This window comes from Hypanus sabinus, chromosome 6 (assembly GCF_030144855.1).
Source record: "Hypanus sabinus isolate sHypSab1 chromosome 6, sHypSab1.hap1, whole genome shotgun sequence".
Classification (NCBI taxonomy): Eukaryota; Metazoa; Chordata; class Chondrichthyes; order Myliobatiformes; family Dasyatidae; genus Hypanus; species Hypanus sabinus.
In genome coordinates this window covers 131,453,441-131,478,313 of record NC_082711.1, presented here as the reverse complement: position 1 = coordinate 131,478,313, position 24,873 = coordinate 131,453,441, and the positions used below count along the sequence as shown (strand labels likewise).

The window sequence follows — 24,873 nt, the reverse complement described above, 5'->3', positions numbered from 1 at the left end:
AGTGTGATAACCAGCAACGGGATTCCTAGGAGTGTGATAACCAGCAGTGGGATTCCTAGGAGTGTGATAACCAGCCGTGGGATTACTAGGAATGTGATAACCAGCAGTGGGATTCCTAGGAGTATGATAACCAGCCGTGGGATTACTAGGAATGTGATAATCAGGAACAGGATTCCTAGGGGTGTGGTAACCAGCAGTGGGATTACTCGGGGTGTGATAACCAGCAGTGGGATTCCTAGGAGTGTGATAACCAGCAGTGGGATTACTAGGAGGTGATGCCGATTGGCAAAATAATCGGTGCCGATATGAAGACACATTTTTACAGAGTTCTACAGATATTTGGAAATGTGTATCCTAAAAGATAAAATCATAAGCGATTTGCATACATATCTGAAGGAAAATTACTGACAAACTGCGTACGTACAAATGGTTGTGTAGCACCACAGGTGAGTTTTCAATTATTTGAAAGGAGTCAGAAAATTGGAGAATTGATTTTAAATGAAAATACTGTATAGTTACATCTTATGCCGGTAATATTGCTTATGAATATTTACAAATATACACGTAACCCTCAAGTTTGGCTAGCGGCATTAATCTAGGGGAAGACCGCCTCCGGCCTGGTTAAACTTGAGAAATCTCGTTTGTGTGTATGCTGCGTGATGTTTTCCTGTTACAAATCAGTACCACAAAATAACAAACAGTACACAATATGCAACTAAATGATTGAGCTTTGCAATTCTTAATTTGACTAGAGGGTTAGTAAAGAAACAAAAAAAACAAAAAGGGCCCATTCTCATGAACAGTCTAATTAGAGCTCAGTTAGAGCTCACGGTTTTCCCGTGCGTTCATTCTCCCCCGGGCGTCATCGACTTCTGGCCCCATTCCACGTCCAGTCAGTCCTGCAGTCTATGATTTCCCGATTCTGGCATCTTCTCTCGCCATCTTCCTCCGAACAAAAGCCCATGAATACCTTCTCTCAGACACACAAGAAAGAAACAACTCACCTCTCATCGGACGGCACACATTCCAAAGGCCCTGTTATCTCTAGTTATAACCCAAACACTGCTGCTACAGAGAAACTATCACACTAACAGTGAAACCTTACAGAGCGTTACACACAGATGGATCAAAAATGGAAATAGTGGATTAGAGATTGTTTGTGCCTGATTTTAACAATGTATACAGGTGAAATGACAGCTGGAATATTAGCTTTGCAATGGGTGGAAGTTGTGAGACCAATGAGAGTTGTAATATTGAGAGTTGCAAGGACTTTCACTTAGAGAGAAGACCAGACATTATCAGCGAGATAATACAGACCTTATTTAGAATTAAAATGACAGGACTCAGCAGATGCTTTATCTGGATTCCAGCACGTTGGTGTTAGCAGAACGAGCAAGCAGATACATTAGCAAAGGAGGCAACTAGAAGAACAGATGTGGACATTCAAATAAATTACAGTAAAGGAGAAATGAAAACATTATGGAGAGTGAAATCAAAATAATGTGGACAAATCACAATGGGGTGAAGAAAGAGGAAGACTTCTTTATAATATCTGGAAGAAGTCAGGAATGCAGATTTAATAGTACATTGTTTTTGAATAAACACAATGAGAGTTATGAGCACTGCAATCAACAAGAAACGTTCAGCATGTACCGGTGAGATAGATGTTCACGAAATAATCAAGAGGATGATTGATTTATAAGTTATCATGGAATAAAACACGATTGAACATTAATATTTTTGCAGAAAGGATTATTGCTTTAACTATATCAGGCTCAGAATCAGGTTTATTATCACTGGCATGTGATGTGAAATTTGTTAACTTAGCAGCAGCAGTTCAATGTAATAATCTAGCAGAGAGAAAAAAAATAAAGTAAGACATAAGTAAACAATTACGTATATTAAATAGATTTTAAAAAATGTGCAAAAACACAAATACTATATATAAAGAAGTGAGATAATGTTCAAGGGTTCAATGTCCATTTAGGAATCGGATGGCAGACGGGAGGAAGCTGTTCCTGAATCACTGAGTGTGTGCCTTCAGGCTCCTGTACCTCCTCCCTGTTGGCAGAGGGGAAGAAGCTGTTCCCGAATCGCTGAGTGTGTGTCTTCAGGCTCCTATACCTCCTCCCTGATGGCAGAGGGGAAGAAGCTGTTCCCGAATCGCTGAGTGTGTGCCTTCAGGCTCCTGTACCTCCTCCCTGATGGCAGAGGGGAAGAAGCTGCTCCTGAATCAGTGAGTGTGTGCCTTCAGGCTCCTGTACCTCCTCCCTGATGGCAGAGGGGAAGAAGCTGTTCCCGAATCGCTGAGTGTGTGCCTTCAGGCTCCTGTACCTCCTCCCTGATGGCAGAGGGGAAGAAGCTGCTCCTGAATCAGTGAGTGTGTGCCTTCAGGCTCCTGTACCTCCTCCCTGATGGCAGAGGGGAAGAAGCTGTTCCCGAATCGCTGAGTGTGTGTCTTCAGGCTCCTGTACCTCCTCCCTGATGGCAGAGGGGAAGAAGCTGTTCCCGAATCGCTGAGTGTGTGCCTTCAGGCTCCTGTACCTCCTCCCTGATGGCAGAGGGGAAGAAGCTGCTCCCGAATCACTGAGTGTGTGTCTTCAGGCCCCTGTACCTCCTCCCTGATGGCAGAGGGGAAGAAGCTGCTCCTGAATCACTGAGTGTGTGCCTTCAGGCTCCTGTACCTCCTCCCTGATGGCGGAGGGGAAGAAGCTGTTCCCGAATCGCTGAGTGTGTGTCTTCAGGCTCCTGTACCCCCTCCCTGATGGCGGAGGGGAAGAAGCTGTTCCCGAATCGCTGAGTGTGTGTCTTCAGGCTCCTGTACCTCCTCCCTGATGGCAGAGGGGAAGAAGCTGCTCCTGAATCAGTGAGTGTGTGCCTTCAGGCTCCTGTACCCCCTCCCTGATGGCGGAGGGGAAGAAGCTGTTCCCGAATCGCTGAGTGTGTGCCTTCAGGCTCCTGTACCTCCTGCCTGATGGCAGAGGGGAAGAAGCTGCTCCTGAATCACTGAGTGTGTGTCTTCAGGCTCCTGTACCTCCTCCCTGATGGCAGAGGGGAAGAAGCTGCTCCTGAATCACTGAGTGTGTGCCTTCAGGCTCCTGTACCTCCTGCCTGATGGCAGAGGGGAAGAAGCTGCTCCTGAATCACTGAGTGTGTGCCTTCAGGCTCCTGTACCACCTTCCTGATGGAAACAGTGAGAAAAGGGCATGCCTGGGTGCTGGAGGTCCTGAAAAGTGGACGCTGCCCTTCTGAGAGACCGCTCCCTGAAGATGTCCTGGGTACTTTGTAGGCCAGTGCCCAAGATAGAGCTGAACCAGATAGCGTGGTTCCTTACCAATACAGGTCTTCTCACAGAATTTAACAAAATATATAGATTTAGATATCCTGACCTACACTCCAGTTCAGAAGGTGTCGGTAATGAACAAGGCTTTTTGCCAACAGCCATAAAACCTCAGAAGACGAAGGAACTGTGAACAAATCTGAAGGTTGGTACACAACGCAACGGGCTCCCCCAGTCCGATCTGATTGAGGTGACTGTCGTGAAGCGGGCCGGAAGCCGGCAGTGTGTCAGAGAGCGTCGTGAAGCGGGCCGGAAGCCGGCAGTGTGTCAGGGGCCGTCGTGAAGCGGGCCGGCGGAAGCCGGCAGTGTGTCAGGGGCCGTCGTGAAGCGGGCCGGAAGCCGGCAGTGTGTCAGGGGCCGTCGTGAAGCGGGCCGGAAGCCGGCAGTGTGTCAGGGGCCGTCGTGAAGCGGGCCGGAAGCCGGCAGTACTGCAGGGAACCGGTTGGTGACCGGAGGCAGCGACTCCAGGAAAGTTCCGGGACGGTAATCAGAGCGGCCAGGCCGGGATGGGCAACGTCGACAGTGCCAGGGCCGAGCAGCCGGACTGTGTTGAGCTGGAGGAAGAGGACGAGGAGGACGAACTGGGCCCTGACACCGAGCCAGGCCCCGGCAAGGCCGGCTTCCCGGGCTCGGCGCTGGGGGCGGCCGGCGGCTCGGACACCGGGGACGGAGGCTCCGGCTCCGCGCCGGCCTTGAGTCTGAACTGCGGGCCCAGCCCCGATGTCCTGTTCCAGCATCAGCGGCTGCGGGAGGCGGCGGCCAAGGTGCGGGACGAGGTGGAGGAGAACGTGGTGCAGCAGCACCATAGCCACCTGATCCGCTGGCTGGAAGAGCGGCTGGCCCGCGGCGAGGAGACCATCCGCCTGGCACAGTTCTGTGACCTGCTCGCCACCAGGTTCGCCATCAAAGAGGAGTGCGAGGAGGTGAGCACCGGCGACGGGGGAGTGGGCGGGACACGGCCGGGACTGGCACCGTAGGCTAGGGCTGGGTGCGGGACCGCCACAGGTTGGTTTGACGATTGGGAGGAGATTTAAGGAACACAGTTGGTTCCATGCATCAGGCACTTCGAATCTCCGGGCAAATAGAAGAGTTAGCAATTTATACTGTACCTGCTAGAATGGATTGTATAATAAAACCGTTTCAACCAAGTAACTAGAAGTAAAATGTACGTGACGTTTTTGGGAACTTGGACAGTGCTAGGTTTCCTGCAATAGTGGAGCAGTAAGCCTTCCCGAGTTCCCAACCTTTGCCCCGCTGAGTCCGAGGCAGTCTCTGATAGTATAATTAATGGAAACTAGATTGTTTTGTGGGCTGACCTGATCTTGTTTATCAGGCTCCAAATACAGTAATGCTGCTGAGGGAATACATAATCTGTTGTGTTGTTGGACTGTAATAGAAGAACCAAAGTCTGGTATTTCTTAGAAACATAGATAACCTGCAGCACAATACAGGCCCTTCGGCCCACCAAGCTTTGCCAAACATGTCCTTACCTGAGAAATTACCTAGTCCCACTATTTTTCTAAGCTCCATGTACCTGTCCAGGAGTCTCTTAAAAGACCCTACTGTTTCCACTTCCACCACCATCACTGGCAGCCCATTCCACACACTCACTACTCTCTGTGTAAAAAAAACGTAACCTTGACATCTTTTCTGTACCTGCTTCCAATTACCTTAAAACTGTGCCCTCATGCTAGCCATTTTGTGGTAAAGCATCTTTTAAAGACTGTGCATGAGGATTTCTGATTGTAACATGTACTTGGGACTGTATGCCACATTTGGTAATCGTGTTTGGTCACCTGTTCCATCATATAGATGTCTCAGTTTGTTTGTCAGCAATATGGATGTCTTATTCTACCAGAAGAGTACATCTCTAGAATAAAAAGCAAAATATGTTGTTTTGCTTCTGTTTTGTACAAGTCAAATTCTTAAAGGCTAATTAAAAAACAGTAAGGATGCATAGCACTTAAAAAGCCAGGCAAAGTGAAGATGGATTTGCAAAAGGAAAGTCACATTTGACGGACATATTAGAGAATTTGTGCTATGGAATAAGAGGATATCTTGTGATTAGATTTCCTGAAGGCATTTGATAATGTAGTAAACAAGAATGGAAAATTGTTTATTTTATTGTCTGGAAAGCTGTAACGAGTTGTGTACCAGGGAATGGTGCTAAAGTTGCTGATGATGCAAACATAAACAGAAAAGTAAGTTGTGAAGATGACCAGTAAAGGGAGGGTACGGTGGTATATTGAGAGGGTAAATGAGACAAAGAACTAACAAATCGAGTATAATGTGGCAAAGTATGAAGTTACCCACTCTGGCAGGATAAGTGTTATCTAAATGAGAGACTGCAGAGGGACTGGGTGTCCGTGAACATGACTTGCAAAAGTCTGCGGTGAGGGTGACAGGTTAGTGGGAATATAGAGGGGCAGTAGGTTATGTAGATTATGCTCTAGTTGTCACACTGGATTATGCTGTAGTTAACTGAAGGAAGATTGTTAATATGCTGCAAGCATGTCAGACTAATACAATTTTAAAAAGACAAGGTGGCTAAGCTAAGCCTGTTTCTACTGTGCCTTGGAAGAGTGAGAGGGGAAAGTTCAAGTTTATTGTTATCTGACTGTACATATGCACAACTAAATGAAACAATAATCCTCTGGACCATGGTACACCCACACAACATGTATCACACACAGCACATTAAACAAGCTGTCACTAAAATATAACTCAAGGTGCATAGAGTGTATAGTTCTGTAAACAGCTCACTGTCCTAGTGACAGGGCCAAGGGAAGACCTTGTTACCCAGTCTGGCAGTCCTGGTCCTAATGCTCCTGTACCTTCTTCCTGATTGGGGTGGGGGTCCTCCACATGCCCTTAGTCTGCAGCATTCCCAGTAAATGTCACTAATGGGGTGGGGGGGAGAGAGAGATGCAGGTGATTCTCTCAGTGGTTTTACTCTCCTCTGTAAGGTCCTGTGGTCCAGTGTATTGCAACATCCGTACCACACACTGGTGCAGCCACACTCTCGATGGTACTCCTATATTTGATTGAACCATAGAAGGTTGGAAAAGGGGAGGTTGAGAGAATATTTTCCCTTGCAGAAGAATATAAAACTAGTCACGTGCTTGAAAAAAAACACAAATAAATTGCCCTTTTAAAACACAGGAAGTTCTCTCATGGTTGGAATTCTCTTCCTCGAAGTGCAGTAAAAGGGTGTTTGAGTGACAAGCAAGGGAGTGAAGTTTGAGGTTGCAATCAGTCATTGCATTAACAGTCAGAGGATTAACAGATGGGTTCAAAGTTCCTCTCCTGCTCCTACCTGTAGGTTTGAATTCTATAGTAAAGACATGCTTGTGCTTTGTTCTTTAATAGGTCTATGGGGGTGGGGGGGGGGTGCAGTTCATTGCTCTTTGAGGATGGCAGTTCCAAACTCTTGCAGTGTATGGGAGGGGGAAGGGAAGAATCGTCTCATTCCTATTTAAAAATTGGCAGCGATCTGTTCTCGTTTATGTAGAGTAGTTAGCTCTAGGTTCTCCCACAGGATGCTACTGAGATTGAATGAACTTCTGAATTCATGTTATCAGTTTCTGCCACTGATCTGTAAACCTTGTTGCAGTTTTGTTTCACAGTTTACACATAAAAACTGACTGGCATAAGGTGTCAAGTTGTGGTGGAAATGTTGGTGTGAGGCTGCAGATAGAGAAATAGTGAGCAGAGTTTGTGCGTTGGCAGTTACTGTGAGTTGCATGTTTGAAGTAGAGGTGCTGAGGTCCTGAGTGAACGTTCAGAAGTTGTACCAGCCTGTTGTGTAGAGCTTGTGGAGTTGAGCTCTGATTTTAGGAACACCTACCCAAATGCCATCAGATTTCTGAACAGTCCATGAACACACCCTTATTATTTATTTTTTGCACTGTTTATTTATAAATAACTTGTAGTAATTGTTTTGTAACTATTGTTGCAACACAGCAAATTTCCTGGCGTATCATATGTCAGTGATGAGGTTTAAATATATTTGGGTGAGTACTTCACCCTATGAGACCACATTAAAACCTGTCAATTCAGAAGGAAGACTTAGTATAACACTGTGTGAATCAATGATTTACAGCGAGATGTGTTTACATACCTTTGATAGAAGATGGTTTAGTCAGAAATAATTGAGGTTATTGGGGAACTTTGATCAGGCCTGATGTAGTTGATTAGAACGCAAAAGATTCAGAGTTTGTTCATTTGTGTTTACTGGTATTTGACCAGAAGCTAGAGTCATTCTCATATGGTGAACTCCTGCAATGATCAGTGATTGATGGGCTCTGTGTGAGATGTCCCTGCACCAAGGGACATTTCCAGTGTGTTACCAGTTTCCCTTATGACTATTCATTAATGAGCTTCAGTTGTCCTCTGATCTGACACTTAGACAGTTGAGGCCACTACACAGAAATTATTCTTGTAGACGATGTTGAAAGTTAAAGAAAATTAAAGCATGTAAGAAATCAAAGTTTTATTGATCAAAGTCTGAGGTAGTTGAGAAGAACCAAGATCATTTGGGGAAGAAACTACAAACGTTTGTAAAATAGCTCAGGCATTCCTTTTGATCTGCATGTCACTTGAGCTATAACCTATTTCCAGGAATGAAAGGGTTATCATGAGGAACATCTGATGGCTCTGGATCTGCACTTGCTGGAATTTAGGAGGATGAGTCATAGGGGGGATCGCATTGAAACCTTTCGAATGTTGAAAGGCCTAGACAGAGTAGATGTGGAAAGGATGTTTCCTATGATGGGAGAGTCTCAGGACAAGATGGCACAGCCTCAGGATAGAGGGATGTCCATTTAAAACAGAAATGCAGAGAAATTTCTTTAGCCAGAGGGTGGTGAATTTGGGTAATTTGTTACCACGGCAGCTGTGGAGGCTAGCCTACTGGGTATATTTAAGGCAAAGATTGATAGGTTCTTGATTGGCATCAAAGGTTACGGGGAGAAGGCCGAGGAATGGAGTTGAGGAGTGGGGAAGGAAAGGATCAGCCATGGTTGAATGGCCAAATGGCCTAATTCTGCTCCTATGTCGTATGGTCTTATCTGTCACGTCTGCTTACTATGCCAGTGTCCACTCCAGGCCCTACTTGCTAATCTAATGAGATTGCCCCATCATCCTAACGTTAGGAAATCTCGTTTAGTACTGTACTCCATCTCGTCCAGTTTGTATGCAGGAGAAGTAAGGTGTGAAGCTGGCTGTGAGTTCCGCGGGGGTTGGCAGAACCTCTGCTGGACTTTGTGAGACCAGATCTCTCAAAGCTCAGAATATGATGAGGTTCATTACCACTGTCTTACATGATGTGAACCTTTTTGACATGATGTGAACCTTTTTGTGCAGCAACAGTACAATGCGAAGACACAAAACTACTATAAATGACTAAATAGTGCAAACAAGAAGATCTGATGGCAGAGGGGAATGAGTGGTTTCTGAATTGTTGAGTGTGAGTCCTCAGGCTCCTGATGACAGAGAAGAGGATATGTCACTGATGGTGAGGGTCCTGAATGAGTTGGAGGCAAAAGGTGCGATCAAAACCTTGTAGTTCTAAAAATGCCCAAAATATACAAGTTCTATTTGTTCCCTCATTCAAGAGTGCCACTATTAGTGCTTAATTATTGTGTAATTCTGTCAGAAACACTGACCAGAAAGTTCCTGTATTTTAAGGTGCTGTTGCTTCGATTGTAACTTTACATAACTTAGGTCTTATAGAAACATTATGTATATTGTACCAAAATATTTGGCCAGTTCTACCAAGAAATCAAAAATTCTGGGGTTTTATATTATTTTTGTTAGTTTTCAATTTTTTCCTTGGGTAAGCCTGCATTGTCCAGCAAATTATTTTGTATGCAAATGAGCGTGGCAAATATTCCCATTGGAGATGAACCTTGCATGAATTCCTCTTGTTGTTTTTCTGACCCAGTAATGACATCCATGGTTCAATGTCACAACATGAGAAATGACAGTAACGTGAAAGGGTGGGTAGCTGGTCAGAATTTTGAACAATGCTTGTGGGCAAGGAAGGATTTGGTTCATCCCACTGTGAAAGTAATTCTTTGTACCTCAGTGGACTGGTTGAGCAGAAGGGACCCTCCGCCTCTAACCCCTTATGCGTTACAAAAACCTCTAGCATGTTTCCTCTTGCAAGTGGTCTCAGTATCTTGAGTTTCTCAGATGTGTAATTTTGCATCTTGATGTAACTCTGCATCTTGGTGTAACGTATTTATCAATACGATCTCATTGATAAAAAAAACTGCCATAGCCTTGGCTTATGTGTTCTGAATTGCTTAGCCATACTAAGGTGTTTAATGAAGAATTTGTGAACTCTTTATTCCCCCATCTCCTGGCTAGGAGAGTTTGCTTTCCAATTGTTCCCATGAAGTTTCTTCACCGTTGCACTGTTGACGTTGACCCTGAGACCCTGACTAGCCACTCCACTCTTGCAGTAAACCTTCTGTCAGGTACATTATTCATCTCCCAAAGATTATATTTTTCCAGTAGAACTTGTAGAGCAATGTAGTAGGTGACAAATGGCACACATTGTTCATAATAGAATCTGTTCTACATAATTCGCAAACACTGTCATTCAGTTGTGATTACTTTAAGGGACGGTGTCTGACGTAATGACGTCAGAGTAAGGTGACTGCTTTTGATTTGTTCGTGATGGAAGTAAAGGGATGCGGCTTTTGTTAAACACATAAAATGGCTCACGCGTGGTTTATTCACAAAATCCTGCAAACTGATGCGGTTGCAAATTCTCAATACACTAAACATGAATTATGAGTTTAAAGACTTGCTGTGCAGATAATTTTTCTTGAACCAACATCAGTAAATAGGTCTTTGATTTTCCAGTACGTCCAATTCTTCAGGTAAAACCTTGCATATTGCCTCTGAATAAGGGTGAGTCCTTTTAGAATGGAGATGAGGAATTACTTTCGCCAGAGGGTGGTGAATCTGTGGAATTCTTTGCCACAGGTAGCTGTGGAGGCCAAGTCTTTATGTATTTGAGGCAGAGGTTCATAGATTCTTGATTGGTCTGGGTTTGAAGGGCAGGAGATTGGGTCAGTCATGATGAAATGTAGCAAACTCGATGGGTCAAACAGCTTAATCCTGTCCCTATATCTTATGTTCTTGTATTGTCTGCATTGATTGTACGGTGATGCGGGTAGAGGGCCAATTCCTGTGTGTTCATCTGCTGTAATTATAACCATTTAAGGTTGGTGTCTCAGTGAGACCGTTCACCACTGACAGGTGAAGCTGATCTCTCTCCATCACTCGACATGTAATTTCCTGGTCCTCCTTTTGGCCGGCGGTTTCTGCCTGCAGTCCAGGGTTCGACTGTGGTTTTAGAACATAGATATAGAACACAAGTTTACAGCATATTACAGGCCCTTTGGCCCACAATGTTGTGCTGACCATGGTTTTAAAGCACGCCCAGACCACTGAATGTTGAGATCTGTGTGTGAGTGTCTCTGACTCACTCTGGCACTTGGGGGAACAGGGACAGGCAAGAGCAAGAGTCCCACAACTTACATCAAGGGTCAAACACGAGGAAATCTGCAGATGCTGGAAATTCAAGCAACACACACAAGACGAAGTATTGACAAAGGGTCTCGGCCCGAATCGTCGACAGTGCTTCTTCCTATAGATGCTGCCTGGCCTGCTGCATTCCACCAGCATTTTGTGTGTGTGTTGCTTACGTCAAGGATGGTGGTTGAGCAATATAGGGGGCAAATATTTGGATGCTGGGAATTTGAAACAGCAGTTGCAAGTCACAGGAGGATAAGTTTCAAACAGAGACGGATATCTTAAGGGAATGCAACTGTAGAAACAAGGAGGAACCATATAATTCATTTGAAAATATTTACTTATATTATCTGTAAGGTTAATGACTAAGTCATCTGTACAATGGGAAATGTTGCAGTGTTTTATTGCAGTGTACTGGCATGCATGTTTTCAGTTTTCTCCATTTCTGAAAGTTTTCCCAAAGTGACTGAGAATAAGCCGAGTTCTTGTTTGCTTTATCAGATTGTCTTCTCTTCAAACGTACAAGCAGCCTGGATGGCTTAATTTCCTCATTTGAAAAACAATTGAGGTGGTTTGGTGCTGGTGGCATGTGGACAAGGGCATTGTGGAGAGAGTGATTCCTTTGGAAGGTAGGGCCCTATCATCTGCCTGTCCTCCGTCTAGGACCAGACGGACATCTTTAGGACAGAAGGACCTCGCTCTAGAACAGAAATGATGTGGAATTTCTTTGCCAGAGGGTGCTGAATTGCCACAGTCAGCTGTGGAGGCCATGTCATTGGGTATTTTTAAAGTGGAGGTTGATAGGTTCTTGATTAGTAATGTTTTGAAAGGCTTGGGAAGAAGGCAGGAGAATGGGGTTGATAGGGATAATAAATCAGCCATGATGGAATGGTGATGCCATTTTAGATTGACCTAATTTTGCTCATATTTATCATAGTCTAATGCCTCGGATTGAAATGTCGGCTGTTCATTGTTATCCCTATGCTGTCACGATTTCTCCTCACCTATGGAATTGTGCATTTTGGTTTGTATTGGGACCAAAGCTTTCATGAGGACTGGGTCTGAGGTACTAGAAACTGTTAAAGGGTCCATTTGTAGCACTGCTGATGAAACCTTTCATCACTTCTGATGAGATGGTGATTGACGGGAATGGATTTAGCCCACTTTTCAATTTTTCAATTGCCTGATAGATGTCAGTGTTGTAACTGTAATAGAACAGCTTGACTAACCCCGAAGGGCATTGGGTGTTGCTGGTCTTAGGCCTGGTCCGATGGTTGTGATGTCTATTGCCTTTGCCTTGCTGTGTTGCTTGTTGTCATGTGGAATGACTTAAATAAAGCCAGGCTAGGATTATCCAGTGGCTGAACATGGTTGTGATCATTTCAACTTTTTTTTAAGAGCTTGTGTGGTGAGTTCTTCCCTGGTTAAGGATGGCGATATTCTTGTCACTCCCTTCCCCGATCGGTTGTTGAACTCTCCACTACCATTCACAGTTGGATGTGGGGGTGTGACAGAGGCTTGGTTGATCTCTTGGTTGTGATATCTATTGCCATGATGCTGCAGTGTATCAGCCTCTGGGAGAGTTGCTTCTGTCCTACCCACTTGTTTAAGACTCTCCTACCTACACATAGCAATAATCAGAATTACAGGTTATACAGTAACTTATATACTGGTGGGCCCTTGACTTCTCAGGCCCAACATGGGCAATTGCCTTTTGCTTTCCTTGCTGGCCATCCAGGTATCATCACTTTTCAATGCATAGTAGGCTAACCTCTCCACACACATTTCTTTTGGGAATCTCTTGGCAAGCAGAGATATCCCAGTTGGATTTAGCCTGGTTTCAAGCAGTCAGTTCTTTAAAGTGGGTTCAGGAAGGCCAAGGTCCTATTGCTTTTTTGCATCTGCAATTGTTGAGGAGAAAAAGAAAACTACAATTTGGTTTTCCTCTTTTCCGGTTTGGTTTTTGATCCCGGATATTTGTAGCAACAGTTTTTCTGCCGCTAGCTTCTGATCGCAACCCTGTGGAGCTTTGACATGTTGGTGGTGTGATTTCGGGCTGATTGAGCAATCTGGCACTTTGCCTTCTCTGAGGGAGTTTGAAAAGCTTTGGAACGGAGGGTGCGGCCTGCTAGCCTGGAGATGGGCCCTGAGCCCCAAGCCCATGATCGACTCATTGCTTCTATTGAGATGTTGAGCAGGAAGAAAGTGGAGGCTACCTGGATTGCTCTTCCTCTCTCTCACTGGTTGCTTTTGGAGGGAAGTGCAGGGTCTTGGTATCCGTATTGCCAGGATTTATTGGTGAGACTGTGGATTCGATTTGGGGGACTTCGAGGTTCATGTGGCATGTCTTCCCGGATTCTGGTTGCATTTTGTGCTGTTTTTGAGTGGTTTGATCAGGACGATTGATGCGGACTTGTGCACTTCAGTGAAGACTGGCTCCGTGGCCTGCGTTGGCTGGTGGGACGGTGCAGTGTGGCACTGAACTGAACTAAAGGGAATACAGCTGGTTTGATGTTTGATATTCTCCGTGTTGTTCATTCGCTTTTTGTCATTTGCACAATTTGTTCTTTTTTTCCCCACATGTTGGATGTTTGGTGTTTTCTTGAACAGCTTCCATTGTGTTTTGTGGCTGCCTATGGTAGGACAAATCTCAGTTGTATTCTGTGTATGTACTTTGAATCTTTGATCAAGCACAGCCCTGGTGCTCTGTTTTCAAAAGTTCAAGCATCTGTAACTGCATATTGAGTTTCATATACATTCAAAATTTAGAAGTTAAAATCAGTCTAACATAAATAACTTTTTTTTACATTAAATTGTAATGGTTAATCACAAATTTAAAATTTAGATACATTTAGCAACTAGAAATGTAATTGTGCTTTTTGAATTAATAAAAAGATTTAGTTATTAAAATGCTTGTTTCTGTAGTAATTTAGATTGTAGTGACTGAGTCACAGAACCTGTGGCAGTATTTTCCCAGTATCAGTGCTTGGAGGGTGCAGGCTGTTGGTGTCCTGCTACCGGACCCGATGAGAAGTCAGTTGTCAGGTTTACACTGTGATAAAGTTGAGCACTACTGTTTCTTCCCAAATATTTTTTTTAGCAAACAAGCAAATCTGTATTAAGACCATAAGACATAGGAACAGAATCAGGCCTTTTGACTCATCGAGTCTGCTCCCCCATTCCATCATGGCTAATTTATTATCCCTCTCTAGCCTATTTTCCTGCCTATTCCCATAACCTTTTTAACCAAGAACCCATCAAAGTCTGCTTTAAGTATACTCAATGACTTGGCCTCCACAGCCATTGGAGGCAGTGGATTCCACAGATTCTTCAACCTCTGGTAAAAAAGTAATAATTTTAACTCTGTTCTAAATGGACGTCCCTCTTTTCTGAGGCTGTGCCCTCAGTTCTAGACTCATCTACTATAGGAAACACCCTGTCTACATCCACTCTGTCTAGGCCAGGGGTCAGCAACCTTTACCACTGAAAGAGCCACTTGGACCCGTTTCCCACAGAAAAGAAAACACTGGGAGCCGCAAAACCCGTTTGACATTTAAAATGAAATAACACTGCATACAACGTTTTGTTTTGCCTTTATGCTATGTATAAATAAACTATAATGTGTTGCATTTATGAAATTGATGAACTCCTGCAGAGAAAACGAAATTACATTTCTGCATGCAACAAAAACATTTTGAACTCCGAAAAAAAGACGTTGGGTTGAAGGTTACTTTTAAGTAAAATACTCAACGTCTATTTGAGTCCTTCTTGTATTTATGAAAAACGCCAAACTTAAATTTGCCGCCAGCAGCAAACCAAAAATAACGTCAGCCAGCTGTCAACCTGAAAAATAAAAGGACTATTTCACTGAACAATGAAAACATATGAATATACGTAAAATAATACGCAATTAAAATATTTATCATACTTCTTCAGGTTGACTCACACCTGACAATGCAGTCGTATTCAGTAGGGATGGATCGATGCTTAGGGGAGTGACCGGGAAGGATAATGTGTTTTTTTCCTCTCTGAACTCACAGAAGCGTTTCCCAAACGATGTTTGCATTGCGATGATTGCAGAATGTAAATACTCCGAATTTATCATGTCGTGACATTGTTTGAACTCTCTCAAATTGGGGAAGTGAGACAATGTGCCTTTCTGTAAATCTCTGGCAAGCAACGTCAACTTGCGCTCGAATGCAAAACATCCCCCAACATGTGCAGGGCTGTACGTCCTTACCCCGTTGAAGAGCTGTGTTCAGCGTGTTCAGGTGCGCTGTCATGTCTACCATGAAGTGTAGCTTTTCCAGCCACTCTGGCTGTTCCAGCTCAGGAAAGTTGAGCCCTTTGCTGCCCAGGAAAGTTTTCACTTCTTCCAGACGCGCGACAAAGCGTTTCAGCACCTCCCCTCTGGACAGCCAGCGATAAAAACACGTTGTAGCGGTTGCTACACGCAGTCAGTAAACTGCAGTCAAAGATAGCTTTATTCGAACTAAACAGCCTTGCTTTTAAGCCTCCCTCAACCCGCCCCCCATGGGCGCGGATGCTGCAAAAGACACGTACTCACAAACCCCCGTAGGCTATCTCTCTTAGCCTGAACGCTGGCTAATTGTGAGCCGGTTCGGATGTGTCAGGAAATGGGTCGCCCGCCACAACGTCTTATTTAGATTGTACAAGATCACCATAATCTTCAAATTTAGATTTACATTTCAAAAACTAACAAACTAACATAAAAAACATATTAATTAAATACTGACCATGTAGCGGTGTGCTACACGCAGCGCTAAAATTACGACACGGAGTCGGTAACTGCAGTCGAAGGAAAAAAACTTTATTCGAAATCTTCAGCCTCACTTTTAAGCCTCCCTCAACCTGCCCCCCCCCCCCCCCCATGGCGCAGAGGCTCCAAAGCTCTGTGCTCGCAAACCCCCGTAGGCTATCTTATTGTGAGTCGGTTCGGATGTGCCAGGAAAAGGGTCGCCACAACCAATTATTTCCCAAAGCAACAGGGAGCCGCAGCACAGACCTAAAAGAGCCACATGTGGCTCCGGAGCCGCGGGTTGCCGACCCCCGGTCTAGGCCTTTCAATATTTGATAGATCTCAATGAGATCCCCACTCATTCTTCTACACTCCTACGTGTACAGGTCCAGAGCCACCAAATGCTCCTTATATATTAACTCTTTCATTCCTAGAATCATTCTTATGAACCTCCTCTGTATCCTCTCCAATGTTAGTACATCTTTTCTTAGATAAGGGGCACAAAATTGCTCATAATTTTCCAACTGCGGTCTGACCAATGTCTTAAAAAGCCTCAGTATCACATCCTTGCTTTTTTATGCTTCTACTCTCAAAATTGATGCTAACATTGTATTTGACTTCTTTCACCACCAACTCAACCCGCAAGTTAACCTTAGGAAATCCTGCACAAGGACTCCAAGTCCTTCTGCACCTGTGATTTTTGAATAATTACCCTGTTAAAAAATAGTCTACATATTTATTCCTTCTGCCAAAGAGCATTGCCATACACTTCCCTACGCTATATTCCACCTGCCAGTTCTTTGCCCATTATCCCAGTCTGTCCAAGTCCTTCCTCAGACTCCCTGCTTCCTCAACACTACCTGCCCCTCCACCCATCTCTGTATCATTCGCAAACTTAGCCACAAACCTGTTGTTTCGGTCATCCAAATCATTGACGTATAATTTAAAAAGTAATGATCCCAAAACCAACCCCTGCAGAACACTACATGTAGCCAACCAGAATAGGACCCCTTGATTCCGACTCTTTGCCTCCTGCCAATCAGCCGATCTTCTAACCGTACTAGTATCTTTTGTGTAATGCCTCATGTACGACACCTTGTCAAAGGCCTTCTGAAAATTCAAGTACACAACATTAATCAATTCTCCTTTATCTATACTGCCTGTTATTTTCTCAAAGAATTCCAACAGATTTGTCAGGCAAGATTTCCCCATAAGGAAACTATGCTAGCTTTGGTCTAATTTATCATGCCTCCAACTACCCTGAAACCTCATCCTTAAGAATAGATTCCATCATCTTCCTAACACAAAAGTCAGGCTAACTGGCTTATAATGTCCTTTGCTTTCCTTAATAATAGCACTACACTCACTCCTGCCCCCAGATACCCTCAAATTTCTGGTACATTGTCAGTGTCTTCCACAGTGAAGACTGACGCAAAATGCATGTGAAGTTTTCTGTCAGTTCTTTATCCCCCATTGCTACCTCCCCAGCATCATTTTCCAGCAGTCCAATATCCACTCTTGCCTCTCTTTTACTCTTTATATATCTGAAAAAAGCCCTTAAGAACATATAACAATGCAGCACAGTACAGGCCCTTCGGCCCACAATATTGTGCCGACCCTCAAACCCTGCCTCCCATATAACTCCCTACCTTAAATTCCTCCATATACCTGTCTAGTAGTCTCTTAAACTTCACTAGTGTATCTGCCTCCACCACTGTCTCAGGCAGTGCATTCCACGCACCAACCACTGTCTGAGTGAAAAACCTTCCTCTAATATCCCCCTTGAACTTCCCTCCCCTTACCTTAAAGCCAAGTCCTCTTGTACTGAGCAGTGGTGCCCTGGGGAAGAGGCGCTGGCTGTCCACTCTGTCTATTCCTCTTAATATTTATACACCTCTATCATGTCTTCTCTCATCCTCCTTCTCTCCAAAGAATAAAGCCCTAGCTCCCTTAATCTCTGATCATAATGCATACTCTCTAAACCAGGCAGCATCCTGGTAAATCTCTGTACCCTTTCCAATGCTTCCACATCCTTCCTATACTGAGACGACCAGAAGTGGACACAGTACTCCAAGTGTTTGTTTGACTTTTTTTGGCTAGCCTACCTTGATATACCTTCATATACTGTGATCAATGATACCAACTCAAAACGGAACATTCACCAGATGCTGTGAGTCAGCAACAACAGGGTGTGACTCCACCACAATCTTGGAATAGAACGCACTTCTCCCTAGATTAGCAGCAAACTGAGAGATTAGCTCTGGATCAGAATGTGAAAGGACAAGGTAGGAGCAGGCAGTGATGCCAAACTTGAAAGCAGCAATAGATGGCTTTACAGAGCAGCTTGTCGTTGAGCCCACTAGGGCAAAGGCAGTACTGGATTGGGTGTTGTGTAATGAACCAGATATGACTAAAGCTTAAGGTAAAGGAGCTCTTTGGAGGCAGTGATCATAATATGTTAGAATTTACCCTGCAGTTTGAAAGGGGGAAGATTATAGGAAAGGGAATAAGCCCTGTTTTTTCAAGCCAGTGATAAAGCAGGATTGAGAACAGTTTCACTTTTCACTCGCCATTCTGGCTTCTTTCATACAGATTCTGTTCTCTACTCACCTCCCTCTGGTGCCCCTCTTCCCCTTTCTGTGATGGTCCATGGTCCTGTTGTATTGGATTCCTTCCTCTTCAAACCTTGACCTTTTCCACCAACACTTACAACTGCTCACTTCATTCCCCTTCTCATCTCCCCCCCCCCATTTGATTTCACCTGTCTCCTGCTAGCTTAGACTCTTTCTACCCACCTTATTCTGGCTTCTTCCCCCCCTGTCCACAGGACAATAAACTTTGACAACACATTTTATTTTACCAAGGCTTTCCTTGGTTAGGTTATGCTTTAATGATCAGACCTTACCTTTTTGATAGAATGTAGGATTATTATTGCCCATGTTAGTTTAGGTTGATTGTTTTATTTCAATATATATTTTTTCTTGTTTTTTTTTCTCTCTTTTTGTGATTATCCTTTTTTATATACAATTAATACAGGTTTGATTGATTATTTTATGATGTTCCTTGCTGATATCTCAATATGATATTGATATTTTATTACTAATTTAACTTCAAGCCTAGTGTATTTATAACCTATTCAATATTATGTTATGTTATTTTTTTATATATGAAACTTAATAAAAAGATTGAAAAAGAAAGAAAGAATGTAGGAGGAAATTAAAGCTAAGAATAAATGATAAATTAAAAATGTTGTCTTCCTTCTGTTTTGCCAGCTATTTATTTTATCTCTCAATATATGCAATAAGCTGGCTGTGGCAATATTTGTCTGGAGATGCTGTATTATACTTTATTTTAATTCTAGTTGAAAAGCTCCAGCTACTGTCCACCGACAGTCTTTGCTTGGTATATTGATTCTTGGTATTGAGATGGGCAAGAATTCAAATCTATTTTTGAGAGATGAGCACTGGAGTTCAAGCTGCTACTCTCCTGCACTGTTATTGCTATGCTCTACTATAGAAGATACTTTGTGGATAATAGCTTTTCCTAAATCAAATGCAAGACATTATATTTTACTTTATTGAAGGAGAGTGTTGTGCATACCTTTGAAAATATTTATCATTCAATTAGCATTGTCAAAACAGCTTATCTGATCATGGTCAGTAGGTTTGTGTTGGTCATTAGAAAGGTGCTTGAATACATTATTAAGGGAGTGATGATGGAGTGGCAAAGAATCAGTCTGTTTGGCAGTTTGAACAAGGGAAATTGTGTTTGAGTTCTTTGATGATTTAATTAGTGTGATGAATGGGATTTAGCACATGGTGATGTATTTGGATTTCAGAAGGTCTTTGTTGCGATGCCATTTAAAATGATTAATGCTTGAGTTTGAGGGGCAATTAATCTGGACAGGTGATTTGTTAACAGGCAGGAAACAAAGTGGTTCATATTCCTATTGGTGTACTTCAGTGATTGGTGCTAAGGTAATCTGGGATAATGACTGAGAAGAAGGGAGCCAAGTCTGTGTCGCTGCCAGTGTTAAGGAGAGTAGTAAAGGAAGTTAAGAGGTTGAAGTGTTTGCTGTGCCATTATAAATGGGTGAATTGAGTGGCCAAAATAGGTGGTACATGAAGTATATGAGGTAATGATAGAAAAAAAATGGAAAAAGTTATGTTTTTAAGTAGTGATGTGTTACTCAAAATAATCTGGGAGTAAAAAGCTCAAGTTTGCAAGCATGTACAGCAAATGGAATGTCTAGAGAAGGAGTAAATGTTGTCATAACTGTACAAGCTTTGGTGAGATCATGCCTGAAGAACCGCATACAGTACTTAAGGAAGATTATCCCTGGCATGAAGATTGACTGCAGAATAGTGGGTGGGATGTTAGCTTAAGAGGAAAGATTGAACAGAGTTGGCCTTTATTTTTCCGAGTTCAGAAAAAAGCGGTTTCCATCAATGGGTAAAGCCCTCCCCTCCATTGAGAACATCTGCATGGAGCATTGTCACAGAAAAGCACCATCCATCAACAGGGACCACCACCACCCAAGACATGCTATCTTCTCACTGCTGCCATCAGGAAGAAGGTACAAGAGCCGCAGGACTCACACCACCGGGTTAAGGAGCAGTTATTACCTCTCAACCCTCAGGCTCTTGAACCAGAGGTTCACTTACCTTCACTTGCCCCAGCACTGAACTCTTCCCACAACCTATGGATTTGCTTTTAAGGACTCTTCATCTCATCTTCTCAGTATTTATTACTTATTTGTTATTATTGTTATTTTTTTCTTTCTTTTTGCGTATGCACAGTTTGTTGTCTTTTGCACTCAGTGTCCACCCTGTTGGTGCAGTCTTCCATTGATTCTATTATGATTATTGAATTTCTTGAGTATGCCCACAAGAAAATTACTCTCAGGGATGTATATGGTGATATATATGTACTTTGATAATACACTTTCTTTAAACTTTTTAAACTTTGAGAGGGGATTGCATTCAGAATCAAGATTTTGCTATGAGGAATGGTATACACCTGAGATGAGTGATGAAATCAGGAAGAATTTCTGCTCCAAGAGTTGTTAACCTTTCTATACCCCTGAGAGCTGTGGATGCTGCAAGTATATTTATAGACTTGGGGAATTGAGGGCTATGGTGATTGGACTGGAAAGTGAGCTGAGTCACAGATCACATTAGCTCTGATTTTCTTGAATAGTCTCACTTGCTTGGAGGGCTACTTGGCATATTACTTCCATTTATATTCTTTTCACATTGCATTTTGTGGGAGAAATATGTCAGCTGTATTTCTTGCAGGAGAGATAAACCTTTAGAGTTGGATGTAAAGTACTTCTGCAAATCTTGATTTCGGGACAGATGTTGTAAGTATTCATGATGCTGCTACGTGTTGGTCTGTTTTATGTCCACCAGTGCACATCCTTGCTAGGAATTGTGCAGTTACCTGGACGATGCCAAGCGTGAGCTGGCAGAGATCTATGTCTAGTGCAAACCCTGGCTGAGCCGCTTCTCAGGGCAGTTAGTAATACATCAAGATATTGAATAATTCAATGTTTTTCAACTAACACACAACTTTAAATTAAAATTTAGTCAACCTTGTGTTTATTGCTTATGCCTGTTAGGTGCTGACTGATACAGATTAAGGAAGCAGCCCGTTAATACTGCCCCTGCTGTAATTTTATATCTGTCGGCCTTGGTTTTGCAGAAAATTAAGTTATGAATACTCTGCTTCATGTATTCAAGTAATCTGATGAATTCTGGGTTGATAAATGGAACATTACGGCTTGGCTGAGATACAGGAAACTGCTCAGAATACTGGCACTATAAGGAGTTAATTTTTAGGAGGGAGCATGGTGGCAAATTAAAACTTTGGTAGTGTTAATACTAATCTTGATAGGGAATAGGCCAACTAGAGCTTTTTCTGTTTATAAATGCTCTGAGTTAGAAGTTGTAATGCTTCCGATATCAATAGGGGTTAATTATAAATAATACACAAGGTGTTCAAAAGTTTAAGATGATACTTCCGTCAACAGATGAATAGCTGAGAATAACAGAATTCATATTTATATTCATATTTATTGAGTAGTCTGCTATAACAGAAATACTACTGGGAACACTTTTTAAGTTAACGTGTGGAAGAAGTGAAACGTGCTTTTTTAAAAACCGGAATGTAGCAAAGAAAAAACTAATCCCCTGTTTAATTGATCAGAACTCTTAGTTTGGTATCTGTCCTACTGGGACCCCACTAGGCATTAAATTAGCCAGGATTAATTAATGCCCATGTAATATAAACTTGCATTTAAACTTTCAGTTAGTCCTGACGAAGGGTCTCGGCCCGAAACGTCAACAGTGCTTCTCCCTATAGATGCTGCCTGGCCTGCTGTGTTCCACCAGCATTTTGTGTGTGTAACTTGCATTTTATACTTGTTTACATACTGTATGCTGTATTATTTCTATTTATTAACATTTTTAACAATAAATATGTTAATACTTCCTTAATTGTCATGCACGAAATGCTGGAGGAACTCAGCAAGTCTGTGGATGGAATAAGCACTTGCCATTTTGGGTCAAGCAACTTGGCAAGTCAGCAGCATTTTGTTCGTATTACTCAAACTTTTCAGAATCTCTTGTATTTGTACTTTCTTTACTGACGGGAATCAGTGCAATGTAGTTGGAAATTGTTATCTCAGTCCCTGCAATTGAAACATCAAATGTATTGCAATGACTGTATCTCCCAGAATAGCAAAATACAGAAATGTAGGAATTGGCCTCTTCTCCACTGTTTAAAATGGGCATTTGACCTAATTGTGACCTCAGTTCTGCATTCTCATTTACTCCTGCTTCGTAAAGCATCCATTTACAATAAAACTCCAATAATCTGATATCCTCAGGACCTTGGTGCTGGAGTGACAGATTTTCCAGACTGCTGATATTACTTCTGTGTATGTCTCAGCCTTTAGTAATCCATTTCATTTTTTAAAGTTACACAATATTTTTTTCAGTGGCAGTGGTGAGCTTAAAGTAATTGCAGGAAGCAAACTGTTGTGAATTTAAAGCAGGGGTTCCAAACCTTTTTTTTTTGCCATGTACCGATACTATGAGCAAGGGGTCTGTGGGCCCCCATTTTGGGAACCCCTGATTTAAAGAGGACTCGGTGAGTTTTTGAAAGTGTTTCAATGGGGTCTTAGTACTTTAAGTGGGGAGTTTGGAAATGGGAACCCGAGAGTTCATAAGGAGCATGAAATGGTGCCCCACAGACCCAATGCTGAATAATCATGCTATAATGATCTGAGCAACTGCATAGTGCATGCTTGGAGTTTTACTGCTCTGGGAATGCTGGAAAGTTTTGTTTCCATGGACCTTTGAGACAGTTTCAGAGACTCTTAGAATATATTCATCTCGTTTCTCTCAAGCAGATGACCATTCATTTTTAAACAGTGACCCTCATTCTAGATTCTCCCATAAAAGCAAACATCTCTCCACATCCAACCTGTGAGACACTTCACCCTTTTAAACTTGCTGCTTGTATGTCAACAACAGCCTGGCAGTCAACGTCAGTAAGATCAAGGAACTGATTGTGGGCAGTTGGGAGAGCACGCAGCAGTCCTCATTGAGGGGTCTGCGATGGAAAGGGTGAGCAGCTTCAAGTTCCTGCATCTCGGAGAATCTTTCCTGGGCCAAACAAGTTGATGATTATGAAGAAGGCGCGCCAGCAGCTCTGCGTTGTTAGGAGTTGGAAAGATTTGGTATGCCAGCAAGCTCTCCGGGAGAGCATTCTGACCGGTTGCATCACAACTCAGTATGGAAGCAGGATTGCATGGGGCTGCGGTGAGTTGTACACTTAGCCAGCTCCATCACGGGCACAACCCTGCATGTGACTGAGGACATTGTCAAGAGGCAGTGCCTCAAGAATGTGATATCCATCACTATCCGCGCACATGCCCTCTTGTGATCAGCATCAATGGGGAGGAGGTATAGGAACCTGAAAATTCGTGCTTGTAGATGTTGGAACCTCTTCTTCCCCTCAGCTATCAGATTTCTGAATGAACCATGAGCACTATCTTGTTTTTCCTTTTTTTGCACTTATTATTTTATAGTAATTTTTTGTCTTTTCACTATACTGCTGCCACAAAACTAATTTCACATCATATAAATCATTAATAATAAGCCTGATTCTGATTTCAACAAATGCCAGCTCAACCTGCCTACCCTTCAATACGTTATAGTATTAGTCTAGTAGAACCTCTGAACTGCTTACCACACTTCAAATCCTTCCTTAAGGAGAATGCCAATAGTAGTGTAGATGTGGTCTCAACAATGACAAGTATTCTTTTGTATTAAATTTCCTGAAATTGATACCCCCAACACTTTCTCCACTACATTGGTGCTGAGCTCATCAATTCCATCAACTTTGTCTTTAATTTCCATCCTGCCCTTAAGTTCAGTTGGTCCATTTCTAACACCTCTCTCCACTTTCTCAATCTCTCTCTTTCGCCATCTCTGAAGACATCTAACATCTTTTATAAACTGCCTGATTCCCAAGGTTATTTTGACTATATCTCTTCCCACTGTATATCCTTTACAAATGCTATTTCCTTTTCTCAGTTACTTTACCTCTGCTGCATCTGTTCCCAGGACATTAGTGATGTCCTCCTCCTTCATGAGCCTCCGCATCCAACACATCATCCTCTGCAACTTCTGCAGAGGGATCCTATCACTAAACATAGTTTTGCCTCCAACCCCCTCTGCTTTCAGAGGGATTACTCCCTCTGTGATTCCCTTCTCCATTCATTCCTCTCGACACTTAACCCTGCAAACAACCTCTTCCCTCACCTCCTTTCAGGGTCCCAAACATTTCTTAAAGGTGAAGCAACAATGAAACCACCAGGATCGTTCATTGTGTTTATGCCGCCCCCTCTGTGTTGGTGAGACTCATCCTAAGTTGGGGACCGCTTTGTCAATCAACTCCGCCCCTTCTGCCAAAAGCAGAATATCCTGGTGGCCAAACATTTTAATTCTGATTCTCATTCTGGTTCCAACCTGTCAGTCCATGGCCTCTTGTGCCAAGAAGAGGCGGCCTGGGTGGAGCAACAACTCCTTTATTCTGCCTGGGTAGCCTTCAACCTGATGGTAGGAATATCGCTTTCTCCTTCTGGTTTTAAAAAAAAGTTTCCCTCCCCTACTCTTCTATTCCCTACTCGGGCAGGTGAGAAGAGGTAAAAGGCCAA

General features: G+C 43.0%; 1 protein-coding gene across 5 annotated transcripts in view; it reads left to right on the top strand.

The window, feature by feature from the left end:
• The first annotated feature begins 1,399 nt into the window (after nucleotides 1-1,399).
• zzef1 (zinc finger, ZZ-type with EF hand domain 1) overlaps nucleotides 1,400-24,873 on the top strand; it is a 303,511-nt gene continuing 280,037 nt past the window's right edge. For 3 of the 5 annotated variants that reach the window (XM_059972942.1, XM_059972943.1, XM_059972940.1), the window contains exon 1: nucleotides 1,400-4,263. In XM_059972942.1, the coding sequence (XP_059828925.1) occupies nucleotides 3,847-4,263 (417 nt within the window). In that variant the 5' untranslated portion in view covers nucleotides 1,400-3,846. The remainder of the gene's footprint in view (nucleotides 4,264-24,873) is intronic. The other 2 variants (XM_059972944.1, XM_059972941.1) reach the window with 1 other exon arrangement.